The following is a 24643-nucleotide window of genomic DNA, read 5'->3' as shown; positions in this document are numbered from 1 at the left end:
TTCCTTTCTGATTAATTTTGTTGCTTTTATCTTGTGGATGTAGCCACTTTTGAGTTACGTCTCTTTATGTTTTTGTTCCATCTGTCTTCTGTTTCTCCTTGTTGCTTTCATTGGGCGTTGTCACTTTTGGACATCATCTTATATGGAACATTGGTTGATGATTTATCTACAGGTTGGGGGGTCTGCCTAACCTCTCACCCCTTGAGTGTTCTTAAAAAGAAAAAGAACTTATTTGTTATAACGTGTATATCAATAACATAACGTAACATACTCTATGATTCATAATTTTATACTAATGTATATAGTGTTTGGTTCAAATAAACATAATTTTAATTTATAAAATTAAGAATTATTCTTAACTCTTATACTGTAAAGATGTATGATAATGTATGAATTCATCATTTTCCACAACAAAATTATTATTTTTCAGCATGTTATATCTCACCAAACTCTCTTAACCTTATGGTTATGGGTATGAGACACTGAATAGAATTAATATGAATTTATCATGATATAATAATTGGTATTTTATAGTGGAGATTTATAGAATAATAATCAACTCCTACATATATTAGTTTAACAAATAATATAAGAATGTTTGATATGATATGATTTCATGGATGAACACGTGAAACAATAATATTGAATTAATGAATTGAGGAAAAGGTCTCAACTCCAAGGGGAGTGGAATATATCAAGATCAGATCTTGAGCTTTAACTTTATACTACATTAATACTTTTTGGCCTACTTCTATATTTGATTAAAGTGGGAATACAACTAAAAAGGAATGTGTGTGTGTGTGTGAGAGAGAGAGAGAAACTTTCATGGGCTGAAGAAAAATTGCAAACCGCAGTGACCCAGTGAGTGTCTGACATTGTACGGCCCATTTAAGTGTCTTCAAACTTAAGCCCAATTTATTTTGTTTTTACAGAACCGATCACCTACCCACCGTGGGCATGCATAACGTGCCCACCATGATGTGATAATTGTAATTATAATAAGATAATTTTAATTAGAGTAAGATTTATTAGTTATATTTCCTAATTAAAATTGTCACATCAATGGTGGGCAAGCATAACGTGCCCACCACTGATGTGACAATTGTAATTATAGTAAGATAATCTTAATTAGAGTAAGATTTATTAGTTAGGAAAATAATGGGACAGATGGAGTTGTTTATACTCCCTCTGTCCCATGAAGTATGACACACTTCTTTTTGGCACGAGAATTAAAAAATTGATATTTTGTGTGTTAAGTATGATAGGTGAAAAAGTGAAAATGTGAATCCATGAAGTATGACACACTTCTTTTTGGCACGAGAATTAAGAAATTGATATTTTGTATGTTAAGTATGATAGGTGAAAAAGTGAAAATGTGAATAAAGGGTAAATTTTTTGTCATTTTTAGAAACGTGTCATGCTTCGTGGAACTGACCAAAAAGAAAACTGTGTCATGCTTCGTGGAACGAAGAGAGTAATTGCTAATTCATTTTTATTTTTAAAAATAATACTATCTCAAAAACCTTGATGCATTTGTTTTTGGCACAAAAATTAAAGAGTTATAAATTAGTACTTTAAATATATAGGTAATAAAATAGAAAAATAATAAAATAGAAAAATGATAATTAAGTATAATTAAGAACTCTTATTTTTTAGCTAATTGTTACTATATTTAAAAATACATGCATCAAAATTCATGGAACACCCAAAAAAAAGTATGCATCAAGATTCATGAAACGGAAGAAGTATCTAATCTAAATTATAATTAAAGTACAATTTCCCCTTTTACTATAACATTCCATTAAGTACTAGAGAGAATAAAAACAAAACTTCATCTTACTAACACGAGTATGCTCTTTTTATTTTCATTTGTACCAATATGGTACAAATAATATGCACAACCCAATTTTCATACATGACTCTACACTCCCAAAAATTGAAAATTGCAAGCTCAAAATCAAGAAATATAATGGAAAAAAAATATAGTTGAAATCCTCTGCATTGGAAACAAAACTTTGGCAACAGAAGTATCCCAAACCAAATCTGGATGGAGGAGACCCGTTTTCGACTTAAATAAAATAAAACGATCAAAAAATACAAAATTCAAACTCTCAATCTATAATGAAACATTCTAACAAAAGAAAGAAACACCTCATTTCTTAAGCTTAGGCCTCGTCCACAACATGTAGAATCTTCCCGGTCGGCTTTGCCAACAAATCTGTATATTCCTGGAAAGGCGATTTTGAAAAACGAGTCTCCCTCCAGAAGTCTGGAGTTAGGAAGCCATAAGTCTTCAACAAGCAATCGAAAGTCGCCTGCACAGAACAAGTTCAAAATCAGTCACCATATTACTCGATCACAGCTGTAATAGACTCTTTTGGTTCAATGGCATAAGCAACTAAACGATGTTACTAGTGTAGCTCGTCACTAACATAAACCAAGCTATTATTACAGGACCCTGAAAACAAAACTTTCTCCAACCAAACAATTGTGTCAAAAGACTACAACGATGTGGGAATTCACCGCAAAGCAATTCAAGAAAGCACGAAAGATGATTAAGCTTAGAGTAATTGTATCATAGAAGCAATAAAATATCAAAACCGGCAATACAATACATGTAACACAAACAAGTAAACAACTTCTTCAGCAAACAGAAAGAGCAACTCAATCTTATATAGAATTTAGTAATGGTCTAATTTGTAATTGTAACAGTTAGATATAAGCTCAAGATTGTCATAGAATTATCCGCAGTCGACGCAGGTCTCGACAAGATTCCTAAATACATCATTAACACCAGATTTTCACTCTCAAATAAACCCTAATCTTCACTATATTGATGCAATTCCATTGTTGATATAAACAATATTACATTTACAGATAATCTCATGTCCAAGTGAGATCAAGCTCAGAATTTTTTTATCATCTTATCGACATTAACAGTATAACTACACACCATAAGTTCAAAACTAACACAGCAACAATCGCCCATATGGAGACGAAGAAACTATATACTAACTAATAAGAGAGGCACACTCCAGTACATAGCATCCGCCTTAATTAAATGCTAAGTATGATTAATAATCCTAATTGAGGATTGATGAACCCTAGTTAAATTAGGGTGTATGCACCATACATCCGTATGTACACAAGTTCTTGCCAAAGCACAATCCTAAATAGTATCGAGCTAAACAAAAGAAACATAAACCACAAAATTGCACAAAATTACTTCAAACCAAACATTACAGCAAATCAGAGGTATATCTAAATCCAATAGCACATGAATGACTAACTCAAAAGTAATTTAAAACGAAGAAGTGAAGAATTAGACCTTGACGAAGTTGCCGAGGGTTTTAGTCGATCCACGGGAGCAGGTAAAGACATCATCGATACCGGCAAACTGAAGCACCTTCTTCGGCACACGCGCCGCCACAATCCCCGAACCACGCGGCGCCGGCACCATCCTCACCAAGACGGACCCGCACTTTCCGGTGACCTTGCACGGCACGGTGTGCGGCTTCCCGATCTTATTACCCCAGTATCCCCTCCTCACGGGGATCACCGACAACTTCGCCAATATGATCGCGCCGCGTATCGCCGTCGCCACCTCCTTCGAGCACTTCACGCCGAGGCCGACGTGGCCGTTGCCGTCGCCGACGACGACGAACGCCTTGAACCGCGTCCGCTGCCCGGCGCGGGTCTGCTTCTGGACCGGCATGATCTTCATCACCTCGTCCTTGAGCGACGGGCCAACTAGGGCATCGATGATTTGGTACTCCTTGATTGGGAGGGAGTGGAGGTAGATTTGCTCGAGGGATTTGATCTTGCCGTCCCTCACCAGCCGGCCGAGCTTGGTGACGGGGACCCATTTCTCCTCCTCCGCCTCGCGGCGGGGACGGCGGCCACGCCCTCGGCCGCCTCTGTCTCCGCCGCGACCCCGGCCCCCGAATCCACGGCCGAAGCCGCCGCGGTCGCCTGCGCCTCTATCCGCCATGATTGTAGCTGGGAGATAGGGAGGAAGGGGTGATGAGAGAGACAGCTGAACGCCTGTGTGTGTATGTGGCAGAAGGTGAAACCCTAGGATAAAGGAAGGGTTTATATACAGATAATTGGGCTGATAAACGAGCTTAGGGGTTTAGCGGTTTTAGCCCTTAAAAAGATAAAGTAAGTCTGGGCCTAAATGGGCTTCAGCTGTGTGTGGCCCAATTATATTTTATTTGAGTAATTTGATTCTTTTAAATATATGGTATATTTATCAAAAAATACATTCGTTTAGTTTCATAAAACACAAAATCTCCGGTACACCCGGGTCGTACCCGACCTAGATTCTGACCAGAATCTAATTCAATTAGACTATCCTACCCGAATGTCAAGTGTTAATGTCATTTCGATATAGTGTTAGTGTCATTTTACGCGTAGTGTTAGTGTCATTTTTGAAATAGTGTCATTTGTAAAACAAAATAGCGTTAGTGTTATTTTCGAAATAGTGTCATTTGTAAAACAAAACAGTGTTAGCGCCATTCCAAAATCGTGTTAATGTTAGTGTCATTTTAAGAAAAAATGGGTTTGGATAGTTCAACTGGGTCAAGATCCGGATCAGGTACAACCCGGATGTACAGGAGACCATCTCTTCATAAAATGACTAAGTTACTGTTTCAACCTAAATTTCAATAACACATTATTCAAAATTTATAAATAGCTTCCTTCAAAAAAAAATTATAAATAACTTAGCGATAGTTTTTGTCAGTTTGTGTTATTCAACTTTTAAAAATTCACTCGGCAGTTGAATTTTACGCTTGACATTCGCACCAATTTTAATACAGAAGATCGTGTGCGTGTGTTGGTTTAGCGCTATGTGATTAATGCCGAAGAACTGAAGTCCTGGTTGTTCACGGTCTTTAAACTTATTTACTTAAGTAACTTATAAAAAAATATACACAAAATCAAGATATTCCATATTATTATTGTTTTTTTTTCCTTCTTTTTCTTTAATATTTTCTTTTTAATTTTCTAAATTATTGTGTCAGTTCCATCTCTTATAAGATTTTACAAGACCATATAATTATGAGACAACAAGAGACAAAAGGAACAAAGTAAATAAATTTAATATCATAATAATGCATGCATGCCTTGTGAAAAATAGAGCTTTTCAATGTACACATCATCAAAAAATATATACATTCCCATTCCTTGTGATGGAAAACTTTCCTTTCTTCCTTTCACAACATAAAATTTGCTTCTCCTTCTTCTCTTCTCTCTTTCTCTTCCCTTTTCTTGTATATATACAGATCAATTTATTTTATCAAATTAATTTCCAGTCAATTTATGTTTAATGATTTTGTAGTTTTCTGACCAAAGCATATCCTCTTGTTTTTATTACAATGACGTAAGAGATGGCGTTTATTTTCTTCAAAGTAGAAGAAAACAGATTTACGCAAGTATTATTATATATATTAAATTAAATTTCATTTTTAAATACATATACACTTAAATAAAATCGAATTTCATCAATTTAAAAACCTCTTCGTTTGGGAAAAACACAACTGCAAAAAACAACAAAAAAAGACGAGATATCCAAGTTAAATAAGGGTAAAAAATGTACATAGTTGCATGACACGAACCATTTGCAAGTTAAATATCCATCTTTATATCACTGTGTATATATATATATATATATATGACATATGTTGTTGACTTGTTGTATCTTTAAATAATCAGTATATATCAATAAAATCTAAAAAGTACGTATCATTTTCTGCATGTGAAATCATATAGTTATAATAATTAATAATTTCAAATGCTTTAGCATGTATATAATTAACGTGAGTCGTAGTAGCACAATCCAAATCCAAATCCAAAGCTAAATCCAAACCAAACTCCATTCCAGTTTTCCAACATGGAAGAGGAGCGAGAAAATGGAGCTCACTGCCTAATCGTGCCCTACCCGATTACTGGCCACATAAACCCGATGCTCCAATTCGCCAAACGCTTATCCCACAAACGGGTCCGGGTCACCCTAGCTCTAACCGAATTCCTCCTCAAAACCACCACCTTCTCCGCCGCCTCCGTCTCTCTCCGCCCCATCTCCGACGGCTTCGACGACGGAGGCCGCGCCCATGCCAAGACCTCCGACGAGTACTTCGCCCGCTTCCAGGAAACCGGGCGGCAGACGCTCTCGGAGCTGATCCGGGAGCTCTCGGGTTCGGGTCGGGTCGTGGACTGCGTCGTCTACGACCCGTTCATACCTTGGGTGCTGGACGTGGCGAAGGGGGCCGGGCTGCAGGCGGCGGCGTTTTTCACGCAGTCGTGCGCGGTCGACAACATATATCACCAGGCGTATGCCGGGGAGCTGAGGCTGCCGCTCTCCGGCGGCGAGGTCGAGGTGCCCGGGCTGCCGGCGATGAAGCCCGACGAGATGCCGTCGTTTATCTACGTCCACGGGTCGTACCCGGGTCCGTTTCGCATGATCCTGGACCAGTTTCGGAATCTGGGCCGGGCGGATTGGATCTTCATCAACACTTTCCGTGAGTTGGAAGAAGAGGTGATCAATTCAAACTTTCTCATTCTTATAATTTATTCTTATTAATTAGTGCTTATGATCGTATTGAAATTTTAACAAATTATGCAAAGAAAAATAATTATATAGTTCACGATTTCTTTTACTATACAAACCCTATATACATGAATTTTTGGATGATAATTTTACTTTAGTATAATTAAAGCTTTAGTTGTTTAGCTAATACATTAATAAGATTTTGAAGTGGTTACTTTGTAGTGATAATTCCTAATTAAATCCAAAAACTTTATCATTGTTGCAAATTCGATTTAATTTTTGAACTCTTGAAATTAAGATTCAACTTACAATCGAAATATTAGCTAGGGCCGGGGTATAATTTGCTACAAATTAATTAAAAGATAAAATCTTAAATATATAACAATTCAAAGATTATGTAGAATTTACAACAGTTCCCAAAAGTAAAGTTTGGGATTTCATTATCAACTATAATCAAAGAAATGATACAATTGCTAGGTGCTGCAATACTGGATGACAAGGATTGGGAGAGTGAGGGCGGTAGGGCCAACCATACCATCAATCTACTTAGACAAACGTTTGCAAGATGACAAAGAATATGGCCTCACCATCTTCAAACCAATGAGCAATATATGCATGGAATGGCTCAATCAACGACAACCTAGATCGGTCGTCTACGTGTCGTTCGGAAGTTTGGCGGAGCTAACCGTAGATCAAATCGAAGAGCTGGCGTGTGCTCTGACAACATGCGGCAAGCACTTCTTGTGGGTGATACGAAAATCGGAGGAATCGAAGTTTCCCGCCAAGTTATTGGCGCCGATGGGATTGGTGGTGTCGTGGTGCGACCAGCTCGAGGTGCTGGCGCACGAGGCCGTAGGTTGCTTCGTTACACATTGTGGATGGAACTCGACACTAGAGGCGTTGAGCTTGGGAGTGCCGATTGTGGCGATGCCGCAGTGGACCGACCAGAGTTGTAATGCTAAGTTTGTTGTTGATGTCTGGGGGAGCGGCGTTAGGGCTCGGCCTAACGAGAAGGGATTGGTGAGACGAGAGGAGATAATTGGGTGTGTGGAGAGCGTTATGGAGGGGAAATTCATTAGTTCGAATGCGACCAAATGGAAGGAGATAGCTAGAGCGGCTGTGGACGAGGGAGGTACTTCGGATAAAAATATTGAAGAATTTGTATCTGCCTTGAAAATATTGAAAGCCACAACTAACAAGTAAAACTTTTCTATACATGTAATGGTTTATAATATTTTGTGTCCCCAACTTTCAACGTTTTCCATAAAATGTCTTGTTATACAAGTGTTTTTTGACTTTTTCTTTTTTGTAGAGTCATATGTAGTTTATTTTAGATTTTTGTATTTTTTCTTTTTTGAAACTTTGCAATTTTTTATTATTTTGTTTTATGTTTAATAATAATAATAATAATAATAATAATAATAATAATAATAATAATAATAATAATAATAATAATACTCCCGACATCTACTAAAACGAGTCCTACTTACCTCTTTTTTGTCAACGAAAAGGAGTCTTAACGTTTTGAACCATTACATCATACATTTTTTCATATATTTAACTGTAAATTGTACTTTTATTCTACCTTTTTGTACTAAAACTACCCTTACAAATTGTACTCTACTTACAACAAATTTAACAACTTTATTAAAACCTGTATCATGTCCACCATCAAACAGAACTCTTTTTCGAGGACATGGGAAGTAATATAAATATTGTGGTTGAGTGATTGAAATGATCATTGATAAACCATTAAAAGTGGATGTGGTTGGATTGCATAGAATATTGGTGATGTGAAAGATAAAAAAATTAATTAGATGATTGCAATCACTATTAGAAATTGTCTTAATATTTTTCACTAAAAGTTAAAATTTAAAAAATTATACACCCTAACATTGAATTAATTAACCCTAATAACCAATTAATTCAAATAAATATAAAATTCTAATTAGATGAGTCAATCTTAATTAATTATCTTAAAATTATACTAAAATATAATAAATTTAATTAAAAATAAAGCATAAAGGATCTCATTTTGTATTTTTGAGGGGTGTATACATTATCTCAACTTTAAAAAGATAGTAGTATTAGAGATAAATTCACACCTACAACTCTCTATGATGAGATACTTCACCAAAAAAAAAAAAAAAAAAAAAAAACATTTCTCATGTAATAGATTAGACGATGAAATTCCTCGTTTATCATCAGTATCTAATTCTCATCAATGCCGATTTTTGTCGATCAAGAATTTTTTTTTTCGCGGCAACGATGAGTGATTGGAAAATCATGGTCGCGGATCATGGTAGATTCGAGCTTTGTGACAAAGAATATTGTGCAGTGACAGAACACACCTTCTGTAGAGAAAAAAGAAAGAAAAAGTGCGCATACGTTGGTCAAGGATAAGGGGTTAATGTCCAAGGCCACATACCTTGAACTCGAGTCTCATGTGGTGCGATTTTTAAATTTCATAATTTAATACAATTAATCTATAAAAGAAAGACAGTGTGCTGAAAAATTAATGATAGAGGTAAAATTATATTTTTACACAAAAATTAGTTAATTTTTAATTTTTTTATTTTAGTAAATATTTTTTATTTTTAGTATATGAAAATGAATAGTTTATATATATATATTAAAAATTAGTTAAATTTTTTTAAAAAATTAATGAATAATTTTTATTTGTAATATATAAAAATAAATAGTTTTATACATTGACTAATATATTCAGAAAAAGAAAATAATTTGATGAGAAACCCTCGTCGCCGTCGTTATAACCAGTGATTCTCAACTCAGTGCACAAATCCTGCACAGTCAATTCACCTCACATGGCGAAGAAGCGGAAGCTCAAAGCGGGACCCTCACAAATTGAAGAGGAAGAGGAAATCGTCGCCGAAGAAGAAGACATCGGCGACGATGACGAAGACGAAATTGAGTACGAAGAAGTTGAGTATGAAGAAGAAGAAGAGGAGGAAGAATACGAAGAGGAAGAGGAAGAAGAAGCGGACGCTGAAGTAGACGATCCACACAACAGCAGCAGCGTTGGGGAGAAGCCAATCCTGAGCAACGATGTTGGTGTCGACGCGTCGACAATTCCAAGCAACAACGACGGACGCGGCAAGACGCCAGTTCAGAGCAACAATAACGGCGACGAGGTGGAGGAGGAGCCGATTCATAGCGTCCTAGCTGCATTCAGTAAAGAAAAATTGGTCGAATTGCTCGCGGAGGCCGCGCATCGCCACGCCGACGTGGCGGCTAGGGTTCGGGCAGATGCGGATGCGGACCCCTCCAATCGGAAGATATTCGTGCACAGCCTGAATTGGGACACCGCCGAGGAGACGCTGTTCGAGGAGTTCGCGAAATACGGCGAAATCGAGGATTGTCGCCTCGTCACCGACAAGATCACCGGTCAATCGAAGGGTTACGGATTCGTTCTCTTCAAGACCTGCCGCGCAGCTCGCCAGGCGCTGAAGGAGCCTCAGAAGTTGATCGACAGACGAATGACGTCGTCCCAGCTGGCATCCGTGGGGCCTATTGCTGCGGGATCGCCGTTGCCGCGGAAACTGCAGCAGCCGATGCCGGGGTATACACAGAGGAAGATTTTTGTGACTAATGTGGGGGAGGAGCTGGATCCGGAGAAGTTGAAGGATTTCTTCTCCAAGTATGGGGAGATCGAGGAAGGCCCTTTGGGGCTTGATAGAGAGACGGGCAAGCCAAAGGGCTTCTGCTTGTTTACGTATAAGACTGTGGAGAGCGCGAAATTAGCGTTGAGCGAGCCCCATAAGCAGTTTGAAGGGGTTACATTGCATTGCCAGCATGCCATTGATGGACCGAAGCCTCATAAGGGAGCGGCTAAGAATCTGCAATATGTCGACAATGTGGCGTCCAATATGGTTGATTCGGCTATGGTGCCTCCCTATATGCAGTTGCCCCAGCCTCATATGGTGCAGCAGCCCCCGCCGGTGAATATGGACCCTGCTGCATTTGGACAGGCATTGACGACCCTATTAGCAGCACAGGGAGGCGGGTTGAACCTTCTCGGGGTGCTTGGAGCGGCCACAGGGATGTATAACAACTCTGCAGTGGTGCCTGGTTTCGGAGGCCCGGTGGTGCAGGGTGGCTATGGGATGGGTGGTGGGGTGAACATGGGATCAAATGGGATGGAAGGGGGTTGGAATCAAGGGGGACGCGGACGCCCGGCCAACCAGATGAGATGGCGAGGTCGTGGCAGAGGAAAGCATGGTCCTAGGAGGCCGCGGATGGGTCAGTAGATGTGGAACAGGTATACTTCAGACATACTTGAGCTTATTTGGCTGTTCTGTTCTTCAATGCTGTCTTTTATTTAGTTTTTTGGTGGCCTGCCTTGTGATCTGAATTGGAAATGAAACTCATGATAGGTTTCCATTAGGAATGCTTTACACAATTGTGTTAACTTATTGTTTTTCCTTTAAATGTGTGATGCATTAGCCCCATTTTAGTATTCAAGTTCTTAAGAGAACTGCTAGTGATGTATCTTAATTCTCAGGTCAGTGTGAGAGCTTTGAGAGCTTGATTTGCAAGTTATCATTCGGGGTTGTGTTATCTCATCATGAACTCTTACATAGGAAATGATTGGGAAGGCCTGATGTTAGTTGATAGAATTTGGCAATTTTATTTTCCCTATCAATAATATAGATGTTATTGTTATGTTGTCTTGTCAAACAGATATCAAATTTAACCTAGGTCGGGTATTTAATTTCTGATTGATGCTAATTGTCTGAAAATTGATTTCAAATAACAAACCGAAGATGTGAGTGCTGTGGTTGTCGGGAAGTGTTTTATTTTTGTTATACTTGCGAGTGAAATATGTGTCTGTGAATGGAATACCCCAAGAATCTAATATGGATATTATTAGGAGAGCCACACAATTCCATCTCAAAATGATATTGTCAGTTTGTCACTACTAAATAGAGCAACAACAAAATGGCTATCAGTCTATCAGTCTTATCGGATGCTAAAAATCTGGTAACTACTAATGCACATATAAACTGGATATTATACACTTCATGCCCAATTTGTTTGGCCTCCCCCTTTCATTTCACTTTTTTACTTTAATTGTTGTGTTTCCTACCCTCTTCAACTAATTCTTGCTTCATTACCATTTCCTTGACAATTGGTTTCCTCTTCTCGCAGTGAAATCTGAACGAAGTTTTGCTTCAATCAATCTTCACAAACCTGGGCAGCACTTCCCGCTCACATTTTCTGACATTCAACCCGGGAATTTTCGTTTGCTTACGCAGTTCAGATTTGGCAGTGCTTAAATTTTTTCCACTCAATTCCCTATAAATATATCTCCTCAGAGACAGCTTTATCATTTTCATATTCAAATATTTGAAAGTGGGTAATGGTTTATAAAGTACTTTGGTCATTGTCGTGATTTATTTTGTAAAATTTTTCTTTTTTCTCCTAAATATTGGTTGTTAATATTTCCTTCATTTTATGTTTCATGTCTAGCGACATTTTGTATCATTTCCTCTAACCCTCATCGCGTTAAGATGGTCTACTTCTCCTATGCAGTATTGTTTTTGTGCCTTAATTTTTTCTCCTGTTTTGTTTTGAACAAATGCTTTAAAAATTGGTTTTTCGAGATGGTAGACTATCATTTATAACTACACGGATGCTTGTTGATCAAGATACTTAGATCAGTCAATATCTCTTTATCTTGTGATGAAGTTTATAAGATCCCCAAATTTTCATTTCCAAACTGGAGTAGTATGTGGATCTATTTTGAGTCCATAGTTTTTACTCGCATATGGTGCCATGATGCCTATTATAGATTTGTGATGACCGATGAGGTCTTACATCACATACATCCATTATGATCTACAAAGTTCATGTCATGGTCTTAAGGTTCGTCCTGCACAAGCTATGGGAAGGCATATGACAGTGGAAATTACATCTTAGCAGAGCTTACCATAAGAAGGTACGCATTGTTTCCTCCTAAAACCAATATGCTTGCTTCCTTACAGTTTAGATTATTGAATCTGGTATTTCTTGAATCCCAAAACCTTTATAAATGTTCAGAAATGGGATAGAATTTAGTCGTTAGATCAAGATAGCCGTTATCACATGCTTCAGCTTGTAATCACAGTCACTCTCATTGCTGAACTCTGATCATATTTGTCAAATCCCACATGAAAATACGTCTTATCTTTAATTGTTGGAATCGGACAGGCTGCCTGTAGGCCGTTACTGCAATTTCATCTTTAGAATTCCATGTTTCTGAGCTGTGAAAATGTATTACTGATACACTTGTATAATCCATAACTCAAGAAAAACTGAAATTTTTGACAGGAAATGATATTTAGACGATGTCGGCCTTGACGGCTTGATGTTCTCGTCCTGACCTCTTTCAAACAGTCATTCTCTTATTCCCAGGTAGAGTTTTGTTCAAATTCTAGTTGCATTCCGAAGGAAATTTTTGAGGTAGAATGGGTATTGGGTGTGTCTATATAGAAGGGTGGCTATAATCCCAAAACACTTTTAATATATGTTTTACTACTTTTATTGAAAAATAGTTTTATTTCTTTGAATATCTATGTAGATTTTCTTTGAGTTGATATATTTATAATTTTGTTAGTATACTTATATTGCGTTGCTCCCCCTGTACCACAACCACTAAATGTTTTTTACGTTAAGCAATCTTTTTATTTTGGATGATTGAGGGTGTGGTAGGAAATTTTGTGAAATATTTTTTTCTAAGCACATTAATACAATATTTCTTAACACGTGTGATAATGAGAATAGACTATTTTTGGATGATAGAGGGACCATATTCTCTTGGTTCACGAAATATTTTTTCTATTTTTTATTTTTGTCCATCCATAAAATATCTTTTTAGTCTATTTTTAAAAATTATTAAATTAATTATCCTTAATTATTAAATTAATTATCCTTATAATTCCCACGTATTATACAAAATGCTATTAATAGATTTACCACTTTTAAAAATAACTCAATTGACTATCATCATTTAAAAAAAAAAAAAATTGTGGGGATCTCTTCTCGACTTATCAAATACTTTTATATAACAATTTTTTCTTAAACCTCGTGTCTCCTCTCCTCTCCTTATAGAGATATTTTATGGATGGAGAGAATATTATATATCAATTTCACTTAAACCCCCTTCCCCTCCCTATTTTTAACTCTCAAGTACTAAGAGCACCCATATTAGTTGACTCATCCGCCCGACTCGAGTCGATTTAGTGGATGAGTCGACCAATGCAGGGTGGGGGCGACTCAAGCTCGACTCATATGGATGAGCCGAGCTCATCCGTTATTTTGTGCACGGGCGTGCAATACACGTGTAATTCTTTTCTTTTTTTGAAGTCTAATGTCTAATGGATATGAGTCAGTTTGATGAGTCTCCCAAATACAGGGCATTGACTCATAACAAACTCATTCGTGGATGAGCTTCCAACCGACTCAACGGATGTGAATGCTCTATAATTAACTAAAAATAATTGATAAATTGAAACATGTGCTTCCATTAATATATTTATAAATAAAACATTAAAAAAGTATTGAATTTGATCACATTATCTCCATCTTAAAAAGGTCAAGCTGAACATGCATGGTGGTGGAAAATAGCATCGTCGGCACATGAATTAGAGACAAAAACCTAAAGTACGGAATGGTGATTCCTTTTGCTTTTCACAAAATATATATATATATATATATATATATATATATATATATATATATATATATATATAAAATTGCATTCCAATCATCTTCAATGGCCTATATTATCCAAGAAACAATCTCTGTACTTTTCCAACTCACATTCTCACTTCATATCATATGGGTCCCATCTTTATAAAACAAAAAATTAAATTAGGTTTTCTTGCTCATCATCTCTCTCTTTCCCACCTGATAACATTATCACACTGCTCAGCCAACTATTTGTCTGCAGAGAGAGAGAGAGAAGTTTTAAGTGCACATGCTTGATCTGTATATGATGAAATGAAGTGCAAAGTAACGACATAGAAGAGATGATGAAAAGTTGATTGAGATTGATGTTTGTTAGTTGAACAATCGAATCAAACTCAAGTATTATCTCCCACATCTAATTACTTTGATTAGTTACACCTAATTATCATTCAAATACATAAATTATGACACAATTTGGTAATCACAAATACTCCCGTGCAACCGGTTGCACCGTGCAACTGATTTTCAGAATGACACTTGAACATTTTTGAACGACACTACTTCAATATACAAATGACACTTGAAGTGTCTCATTTGTAATTGTAACACGAATTTAAAATCTTAGCAAACAAGAACATTAGTCTAAATATCTCTAACTTGAGAAATTAATGCATTGATATTACGAGCTCAAGGAAATGAAAGATTTTACGTGTATATATTGATGAGAAGTGGTCTAAGCGAAATTTGTGGGTGTCAACAATGATTGGAAGTTGATCCATGAGCTACAACTAATATTCATCCCTCTCATCATGTATTTTTAGTTTTCTACTTAATATGAAAAATTAGGTCAAAATTTATGATTTAAATAGCAATTTATCCCTCAATCCTAATTAGATCCTAACCCAGACAACCACTTTTCCATACCTGCAGCCTTTTGATTTAACAATATGGTCCCTTTTGTCAAAATTATTGTCCTCCATTATGTAGGGATATGAACTCATAAGTGTATGCTAGCCTTTTGCTATCATTGAGAAATAATTAATCTTGACTATATATAGATGGGGGGGGGGGGGGGGGTTTCGACCGTTCAAGTAATAATCACTAAATTAAATAAGAATGTTAGTACTTTGATCATCAAAATTTACGATGAATGCAACACCTTAATTCGAATTTTAAAGAAGGAGAAATTTTAAATTTAGCAGTGGAAGAATTAATTTTTACAGCAGATGCAATAATTTTAATGGTTTTCACATTCTTACGAAAATTATAGTTGTCACTAGAAAAACACCATATATATATATATATATATATATATATATATATATATATATAAGGAGAAGATCAAATGAGAATGAACAAATGTGATAAGAATGAGAATAATTTCATAAGTCACTATGTATATTGCATAAAATGCTTGTAATTTGCATAAGTTGCTTGTAACGACTGCATAACGAAATTCAATTAATTAGATAAAACCAGTTAAAAATTTTGTGCAGTATTATACTGCAGCTTATGCAACATTATATACCGTCTAATGCAATCATTCTCATTTCTCAGCAAAGATAACATTCTCAGTATAACTCATCCCTATATATATATATAGTTTTCATTTTAAGATATTAAAATATATAATTAAAAAATATATAATAAATAAAAATTGTAAAACGTACGTGCAGGTTGTTGGAATAAATGTGTAAAATGAAATCATGAAAAATTGCATAAAATATTGGCCATTTTGTAGAGAACAAAGATTCATGCATTAGGCACCAAACTTGTACATCTTGTTAGATTAGTAGGGCCCCCAAAAACAATTTAACATGACTTTCGAAATAGATCATACCATTATTGATGTTCTTTTTTGGTACATGAAAACTTTAATTTGGTGCACATAAATAAACATATATTCTCTTTTCAAATTAATACTCTGCTTAATCAACACATCTTCTTCACATCCATCTTTTTCACAGAGAGAGAGAGAGTTATGGATTCATTATCTACTGTCAAAGCAAACGATAATCAATTTCAATCTATGTCCAATGCCACAGTGAGCGCCATTGACGATGTCGAAATCAGCATTTTTGACGCTGCCAAGTATTTCAACGAAGGATTGAACGACGTGAAGAGACAAGTAGATGAGAAGAAGGTGACGAATCATCATCATCTTCTTCAGCCATCGGTTTCTTCTCCGGCGGAATTAGGGCGGAAGAAATCCTCGGCGCTGTCGGAGGCCAGCTGGAGCAGCCAAATCGCTCTCCTCACCGCAAGCCGGAGGTGGTCCGCCGCTAAGAGGTGGTTTTTGAGGAGGAGGAGAAGAAACTGCTGCTGCAGCAATGGGGAATCGATTCGAGTGAAGGAGGTGATCGCGAGGCCGATCGTGTTGATGGATACCGTGAAATCGAAAGCCTCGCATGCAGATGCGGATGCGGATGCCGACGCCGACGCCGACGACGTCGTTGAGATCCGTCAAATTAGGGCTTCGGATGCGCCACGTCAGCAGCGGATATCGGCGACGGGGAGGCCGTTCATCAGCGCCGCCGCCGCCGTCGGATTCACTTTTCCCATCCTCAGCTCCGCCGCGAGGGAGGACGACGCCGGCAGCGACGCCAGCTCGGACCTATTCGAGATTGAAACGTTCTCTGCTCAAACGCCGTCGTCGTTGTCGTCTTGTCCGATCCACTGCCTGTGTGATTCCCACGCGGAGAGAAAATTCACGCCGCCGAGCAACGTCCACCGCAGCCGGCTGAGCGCCGCCACCGCGGCCGGCTGCGATGGGGAATTGGAAGAAAATGCGGCCGCGTCGAGGCCGACGCAGGAGGAGGCGGGGGGCGGCCGGGGAAGGAGAAAGAGTGTCGACGGTGGGGCGACTGCGGCGGAGGGACCGGCTTCGATACCGTCGCTTGTAGGTGGGAGGCCCGTGCCGGCTGAAAAGCTGCGGCGGGGGAGCTCCCGATCGCCGCCGTTGGTGGCGGCGGGCGGATGAGGATGCGGCGGCGTTGTTTGAATTAGTAGAAAATCTTTAAAAATGATTTGTAATCTAAGATTATTACTAGTGTGGTTACTTCATTAATGTAAGTTCAATAATGTAGAGGTGTTTATGGGTGGTTTGGCCCAATTAGTTTCAAATTTTATTTTTAACCAAATGGATTTTGAACACTTAAATCCATAATGGATAAAATTAGGTGATAAATTAATGAATCAAATGATGATGATGATAATTTGAAATGAATATATAGAATTCATACTATTAGTGTTTACTAGCAGTCTAGAAATGAAATGAACCAAATAATCATTATCTTAATAGTCTTTTATTATATTATTATTATACTATTTTTTGTTCACTAAATATACAATAATTTTTTTTTAAATGCATATTCATTTCCTTAAAAATATGTTTTTGTAGATGGAGGGAGTATGACACGATGCAACAACAAAACAAACGTAGTGAGCATTTTTTTTTTTTTTTTGAGGTTACGTAGTGAGCAAATTGAAACTTTAGAAGATTAGTGAAAAACTCAAAAGAATTTCCTCAAAAACAAAAAAAAAAAAATTAAAATCTTAGGCCCAATAATTTGTTTGAGCCAATTTTTATGGACTTCTTAACTAATGAAGCCCAATCTATTGAAGAAATGTGATTAAATATTTTATTTCTTTTTAACTCAATCTCAAGATTATGTACTTTGAGCCCATTATTTAAAAAAACCTTTGAATCCAATATTTTCATCGTGTTATGATTTTTCTGCACTACGTATAAAATATAACAAGATCATCATTCACATAATATTTAATTACTAATTTAATCATAATAATAATAATAGTAATAAATAAATAAATAAATAAACGACGTAGCTACATTATATTCAAAAAGCTTTAGTACTATACAACATTTTCGACATATTAAACGACTAGATATTAATGATTAAATCATTACGATTTTCTCAACTTGCAACTCCCTCTTCTTTCATAGAAGATAAATTACATAATATTGCATCGCTATATTTCAATTTTTACATGATCTTGATAACACAAAATATAAAATTAAAAGCCATAGTACAATATAAAGGCATCCAAATTAAATTCCCACTTGATTTAAAAGCGTAGCAACAAATATGAATGAAATAATTACATAAAATTCTAAAATATAACAAAAAATAACACAATTTTTTTATGACTTAAATAAAAGCCAATAAAACCTAGGAATGGCATCTCAACAACAAACATACTCCCTTGATTCTTTGAACAATTTCAGGCATTTGCTAATTAAACGCATATAAATATTCCTAAAATCTATGGTTAACAAAAACAAAAAATTAATGTCGGAAAAAAAAACTTTAATATTATGTCTAGGAAAAAGATATATTATGAGTAGTGCATGTGCAAATAGCTTACCTTTCCGCACCTCTCATTATAGAGATTCCTCATTTCTCAATCAATAATTAATTTAATCTGAAATTAATTATGTGCTTACTAAAGCCGAAAACTTAGGGTAACATATTTATTACACATGTAATTTATCTTAATTAACATGCCCAATTAATGGAACTTGCATCATTGTAATAGCCCAGCCTTTTTAATAACGTAGGATTAATTTGGTATAAAATGTTTAGTGGCTCTTGGTTTTCTTTATAGACAATATATACTTTCACCAAAATGAGGATAAGCTCGATTAATCTTCCTCTTTTTTTTTTGTATTTTTTTGTAACCGAAGAAACGTAATATTCTAACTCGAGCAGAATCATCGGACGCAGCTTCCCTAATCCAGTTAGGGAAATCTACAATCCAAACAGACGGCGTAGAAACACGTTCGCGCAAATTGCGCTAAATGATGAGTCGTTCTATTAACTTCCCGATACATATGATAGACACTAAGCAGCAGATATCCTCTAGCACGCAACGGCAATAATTTCTGCCACATCTTCCGGGAGAAAATAACCGTGAATGCAATTATTTGTATCTGTCGGTGGCACGAATAAAGATATGTTTCGAATGACATCATTAGCATGGGGCGATATATGTAGAAGACAAACACAATTCACCGAATATGTTATAGGGAGAATGCTATTTTTCGTGAGAAATGAAAATAATGAATAAGTCAGTATATAATTAATGTTGCATAAGTTGCTTGTAATGATTGAATCACAGTATTCAATTAATTAATTAAAATTTTCGCTCCATCCTGGATTCGAATCCAGGTAAATTTTCGTTCACGTCTAGGTAAATATCAGTTATAGGACTTAAAAAATCTAACATTACAAATTCATTATCATTTCTCATCACATTTGTTCATTTTCGTTTGATTTTCTCCATATGTATATATATATATATATGTACATTTATACACACACGTGTGTGTGAGAGAGAGAGGGAGAGAGAGGATTCAAATATTTATTGTTATAATATAATATCAAAGCCTACATCTTAAATAATATGTGATCAAGATAATGTATTTAATTAAAAGTTTAGAGATAAACTCTGCTATGAAAACGAAATAAAATAAAAGTATTGAATACTAATAAAAATAAATATTGAACAAAAAGCCCCAAATTGCTTGAAAATGCAGGAATTTGGGCCAGAGACCATGTTAGGATTTGTATAATGAAAAATATGATTTACACCAGCTTGTATATTGTAAAAACTTAATTTATGAGAAATTATTGTTATTTCACATGATTTGTAGTGGTGGGTGTGAAACATTTATTTACGTTCAGGTCTCATAATCAAGGAAAAGCAATCAATTATAAGTTGATTGTAAATTCTTAGAGTAAATTAAACCTATCATTTATACACAGATAATTGAAAAAGTCTGCCTCCCAAATATCTCTCATAAATAAATGATTACCCACATAAAGGTGAGAAAATATCACCGTATGCAGACGAGATTGAACTAATTAACACCTCTCATAAAGAAAGATCAAAATCATTGAATGCTTTTGTCACTTAAGATATTTGAACTAGGCCTCATTGACAATATTAAATTCAGACTGATCAAATTCGACTCTCATAAAACTTGCACGCCAATGTGTCTCTAACACCCTCTGTTCATAAATAAAAAAAATTAAATATATAAATTAAGAATGTATATAATGAGAACTTAAGATAAATAGAAACGAGAAATAAAGATAATGTTATTTAAGTATATGAATTAATACGGTGTTTTGAATGTATTATTGATCACTATAAATAAAAAATAAAACATATAGTTTAAGAATTTATATAATATGAGAGCAAGAGTTGAGAAATTTTGATAAAATTTAAGATTGTTGGCCATTTTCCTATTATATATAAATTAAAATTCGAACAAAATATTCAATTGGACTGTGAAAAGTGAAAACATTGGTAATTATATTAGATTAATTATGCAGACAAAACTTATGTTTCCTTAATCAGAGTCGAACAAAATAAAATATTTTGCCAGCTTTATAGATTGGTTATAGTTGTCGGTGCTGAGAGCCATGTTTGGAATCTTTCCATTGAATTCTGGACTTCATATATAATCATTTTATTTTTTTACTACCATTTTATTTATTAATTATTCTGACTTTATGCAGAGACAAAACAATATTGCACGTACAAAATCATATAGATCGTACAACTTTTAAATAATCTCAGCCACACTTTACAAAAATTGTATCTGATCGTGAGTAATAAATTTAATTTTGAAGATTTTAATCATTTATAGAGTAATAATTAAACCTCAAATGCCTGATTATAATTTGATATATGTTGGAGTATTTAATATTCGTTTTTGCATTATTTAAACAGTTTTAATTAAGAACTTAATTGATTAATACAAGGTCATTACAAGAAAAATGCAACTGATTTCGATTATAAACCGATTTTATAATAAGATTATTGTAAGAAAATTCATGTGTCCTAAACAAGAAATGGTTGTGAGTTCTTTTATTCAAATTCGTGCTTAACAATCATCTAATTATAATTTGTAGTTTTAATTGTTTTTCTCTTATTAGTGGAATATAATTAATTAGATTGTTATTATTTAAGATAATGTGTGCAGCTTAATATATATGGCGACACACTTACTTTTTGGGAGAAAAAAAAAATCTGGATAGAAATTCAACTTGTTTGGAAACTTATTAGCGTAATGATGAAATAAATATTATACATGTTTATAATTTTATATTTGAGTTTGCTTATTTTGTACACGAACTTTCAAAAATATATTTTAAATCATGAACTTTGTATCTCGTTCTATTTTTCCATAATTCTGCTTCTCCCTTAATATAATGCCCTAATTAGAAGATTAAGTTAAGTATAAACGTCAAACAACATTGTTTAACTGCAATATGATGTAATTTAATTAATTACCCAATGTTCAAATGATGTCGTTTCTACTAAGACACATGCATATACACATGTGGCATGTTAAATAACACATCGAATTTTAGGACGTAGAAATTGAATTTTATGAAAAAATTGAACAAATTACGAAGTTTGTGATTTAAAATATAATTTTTGAAGTTCGTACGTGTGTAAAATAAAAAAGTGACTTAACGTTCATGTATAATTTTGATGTAATTAACCCTTAAATATTTAAATAATCATATTATTGATCTAGCTTGAAAGTACTTTTTAGGTGACTAAGTTAATGGTATATGCCTCTACTGGCTACTACTGCATAAATTTGCTTGAACTTCAATTTTCAAGATTATAATAAACTTCAAAATACAGTAAGCCTGCTGCAGTATATTCTTTTAATTTGGTGATACATATTCTCAAAAAAAAATGGTGATACACTGCAGCAAGCACTCGTAGATACGCAACTGAAATGCATCTCTTTAAGGTTATAACTTTCACATATATATTTACAAACATTATACAATCATAACATATTAATTATGCATTAAAAGTTCATATAATATTTGCTGGCTTTGGGGTATAAAATACTCTACTTAATACTACAAGAAATAGAACAATTAAAGGGTTTAGCTGCTAATTAATTTCAAACACTAGAAATAATCGAACTCATGTTATATATATATATTCACTACAATTTTTTTTTATTAGTGACATGGGGTTTGGTAGCTAATATTCGTGCACTGCGAATATCATTAATTTTTATGACACACATATATTTGTAAAAAAAAAAAATTGTAGTGATTGAGAGACAGAGAGAGATGAGTACTGCTTAAGAAATATTTATCTTCATAAAGGAAGATGAGAAATATAGTAATGAAAAGGGAAAAGGAAAGTACAATATCAAGGTATATATAATTCTAAGGCCATAGCAGTTTTGCTTCATATATAGGATGGAATCTTCCACATTCAAATTCAAGGAAGCTTTGGAACCTGAAAATAATCCCAAAAATTAACACACAACATTGTTAATCATGAGAGTGAATTAAGTGAAGCCACACACAAATTAATTGGAAAGAAATTAACTAAACTGTATTAACAAAAAAGTGAAACCAGATATAAGATGTGTTGAAAATAAAAAATAAATATTTTTAATTTGGAGGGAGTATACATTTTTTTATTTAAACACATAGATGCACACAATTGTAAACTGTATGATTTAATTAAAAACTTTTTAACAAGAAAATTTCCATCCATTATCTAAAACTGGACTAGGATAAGCTAGGCATGATCTGGTGTCGAGCCAAATCAAATCAAGATGGGTTGCATCTAAAATAGTTGAAAACTGTAAAATGAAATATATATATATATATATATATATATAATATATATATATATATATATATATATATATATTCTGAGGCTCAAGAAAATGAGCAACCGATGGAAATCAGAATGGAATTCAGTGCACATATGGATTTTAAAATGAGGGCTGACGTTTTCAGACCACCAATTTCCAATGTAAGAATTCCATAAATTTGGGCCGCACACAGAATCTTCACACGACTATATATATATGTATATATGTATGTATGTATCGTGTTTGCATCTTCTTCTAATTCTGGTGAAAGAGATGGCTAATTACGTCACCTAATTTTATCCCTGACAGATGAAAACGATGGACTGAAATTTTTAATTTTTATTTACCAGAAAGTAGCTCTCGCCGTGCTGCAATCCATGCACGAGAAATCCGTATTCGTTCGCCTCCATCGCCATCCCCGACGAGTGAAACACGGCGAAGTCGCCGCCGAACATCGACTTTATGTCCACCGGCCCTCTCCCGACCTCCGTCGCCACTCCGTTGAAGAACACCGTCATCATCTCTGCATATTTTTCAGCTATGCATGTGAAGAAGAAGAAGAAGAATGAATGCTTCAAAATTTTAGGGTTTTGAATGTGAGAAAAAAAAAAAAAAATAGTACTCCCTCCGTCCCACTTCAACTGTCTTGTTTTCCTTTGTTTCGGAAAACATTAGTTTCAAAAAGTGAGAATTATTGGGACCCGCCGCCCGCGTCACCTTTTCAACTCTACACGATCAAACACTTAGAAGTGGGGCGGAGGGAGGAGTATTTGATTACTTGCGACTAATTAATCAGACATGCAAAGTATTGATCAAGTAATTTACGGGGTTGAATTTGGGAGGTGGGAGCTTCGGCTGCGCCGAAAATGGGGTTTTGCTCGAGCTCATGCATAAGGCCCGGATAGGGCGAGAATCCGAAGCCGCCGCAGCCGGAGTTATCGGCGCCGCCGTCGTCTGCCTCGAGCCCGAAGGATGAGGAAGATGAAGAAGAAGAAGAAGCGGAATTGATCATAGCGTAGGAGAAGGAATTAGGCGGGAAATTAGCAGCGGCGGGTGGCGCGAAGCCGTGTTGATCGTAGTGGTGGGCGGGGAGGCGGCGGCTGGGCGGCGGCTGGTCGGCGGCGAGGGTGGCCTGGACCTGGCGCTGGCGGCGGCGGGAGCGGGAGCGGCGGTTCTGGAACCAGTAGAAGACGTTGGCGTCGGCGACGGAGCCGAACTTCTCTAGAAGCTTCCGGATTCGGACGGTCTCGTCTTTGGGGGGGTTGACCATGCCGCTGTTGAAGATGGTCTCGAGGATCAGGATTTGCTCCGGCTTCGGCGTCCACCGCGACCGCACCGGCTGCTCCGAGGCGTCGCCGCCTCCGCCGCCGTGGTGCTGCTGCCGGGAGCCGCCGGTGGCGCGGGCCGGATCCTCCATGATTTTTGGTGGAGGTTTTTTGTTTTGTTTGGATTTGGAGAAATTGGAGAGGGGTTGAATTTGAAGTAAGCTAGCTTCACTAGTGTCGACATCAATGGTGGTACATAGTGAATTTAAAGGTGGAGGAAGGAATTGTGTGGGGGTGAAATGTCCGTTTTGCCATTGCCTTCATCATTAAGTTGCTTAGTAAGAATTCCTATTTTTATAATCTAAATTGGTAGAAACTAGGGAGATCGTCTCATGATGAGATGAGTCGAGGTATTTGAATTTAACTATAATTTAAGGTATCTATACACATTCTTCGTTCACGAAAGAA

General features: G+C 36.0%; 5 protein-coding genes across 6 annotated transcripts; 3 read left to right on the top strand and 2 right to left on the bottom strand.

Annotated features, from left to right (window-relative positions):
* Nucleotides 1-1983: 1983 nt before the first annotated feature.
* Nucleotides 1984-4120, bottom strand: LOC130987728 (40S ribosomal protein S2-4-like). The gene is made up of 2 exons (XM_057911374.1): nt 3329-4120; nt 1984-2315 (listed from the first exon to the last, which is right to left on the bottom strand). Exons 1-2 carry the CDS (start codon nt 3989-3991, stop codon nt 2166-2168), a joined length of 813 nt encoding a protein of 270 aa, XP_057767357.1. The 5' UTR covers nt 3992-4120; the 3' UTR covers nt 1984-2165.
* A 1704-nt stretch (nt 4121-5824) lies between these two features.
* LOC130987727 (UDP-glycosyltransferase 74G1-like) lies at nt 5825-7834 on the top strand. Its single transcript, XM_057911373.1, has 2 exons — nt 5825-6538; nt 7028-7834. The coding sequence occupies exons 1-2, from the start codon at nt 5894-5896 to the stop codon at nt 7751-7753; spliced, it is 1371 nt and encodes a 456-aa protein (XP_057767356.1). The 5' UTR covers nt 5825-5893; the 3' UTR covers nt 7754-7834.
* Nucleotides 7835-9272: 1438 nt separating this feature from the next.
* On the top strand, nt 9273-13119 carry LOC130987724 (UBP1-associated protein 2A-like). Its single transcript, XM_057911371.1, has 3 exons — nt 9273-10829; nt 11720-12509; nt 12881-13119. The coding sequence occupies exon 1, from the start codon at nt 9376-9378 to the stop codon at nt 10816-10818; it is 1443 nt and encodes a 480-aa protein (XP_057767354.1). The 5' UTR covers nt 9273-9375; the 3' UTR covers nt 10819-10829; nt 11720-12509; nt 12881-13119.
* A 1077-nt stretch (nt 13120-14196) lies between these two features.
* On the top strand, nt 14197-17379 carry LOC130987725 (uncharacterized). Its single transcript, XM_057911372.1, has 2 exons — nt 14197-14212; nt 16285-17379. Coding segments are annotated over exons 1-2 (936 nt in total). The 5' UTR covers nt 14197-14211; the 3' UTR covers nt 17220-17379.
* A 5000-nt stretch (nt 17380-22379) lies between these two features.
* LOC130987723 (WUSCHEL-related homeobox 11-like) lies at nt 22380-24432 on the bottom strand. 2 transcript variants are annotated; one of them, XM_057911369.1, is made up of 3 exons: nt 23736-24432; nt 23258-23448; nt 22380-22543 (listed from the first exon to the last, which is right to left on the bottom strand). In XM_057911369.1, the coding sequence occupies exons 1-3, from the start codon at nt 24325-24327 to the stop codon at nt 22526-22528; spliced, it is 801 nt and encodes a 266-aa protein (XP_057767352.1). In that variant the 5' UTR covers nt 24328-24432; the 3' UTR covers nt 22380-22525. The 2 variants fall into 2 exon arrangements, with proteins under 2 accessions (XP_057767352.1, XP_057767353.1); XM_057911370.1 differs by having other exon boundaries at nt 23258-23433; nt 23736-24431.
* Between the last annotated feature and the right edge of the window lie 211 nt (nt 24433-24643).

This window comes from Salvia miltiorrhiza, chromosome 6 (assembly GCF_028751815.1).
Source record: "Salvia miltiorrhiza cultivar Shanhuang (shh) chromosome 6, IMPLAD_Smil_shh, whole genome shotgun sequence".
Classification (NCBI taxonomy): domain Eukaryota; kingdom Viridiplantae; phylum Streptophyta; class Magnoliopsida; order Lamiales; family Lamiaceae; genus Salvia; species Salvia miltiorrhiza.
This window is presented reverse-complemented; position numbering and strand designations above follow the sequence as displayed.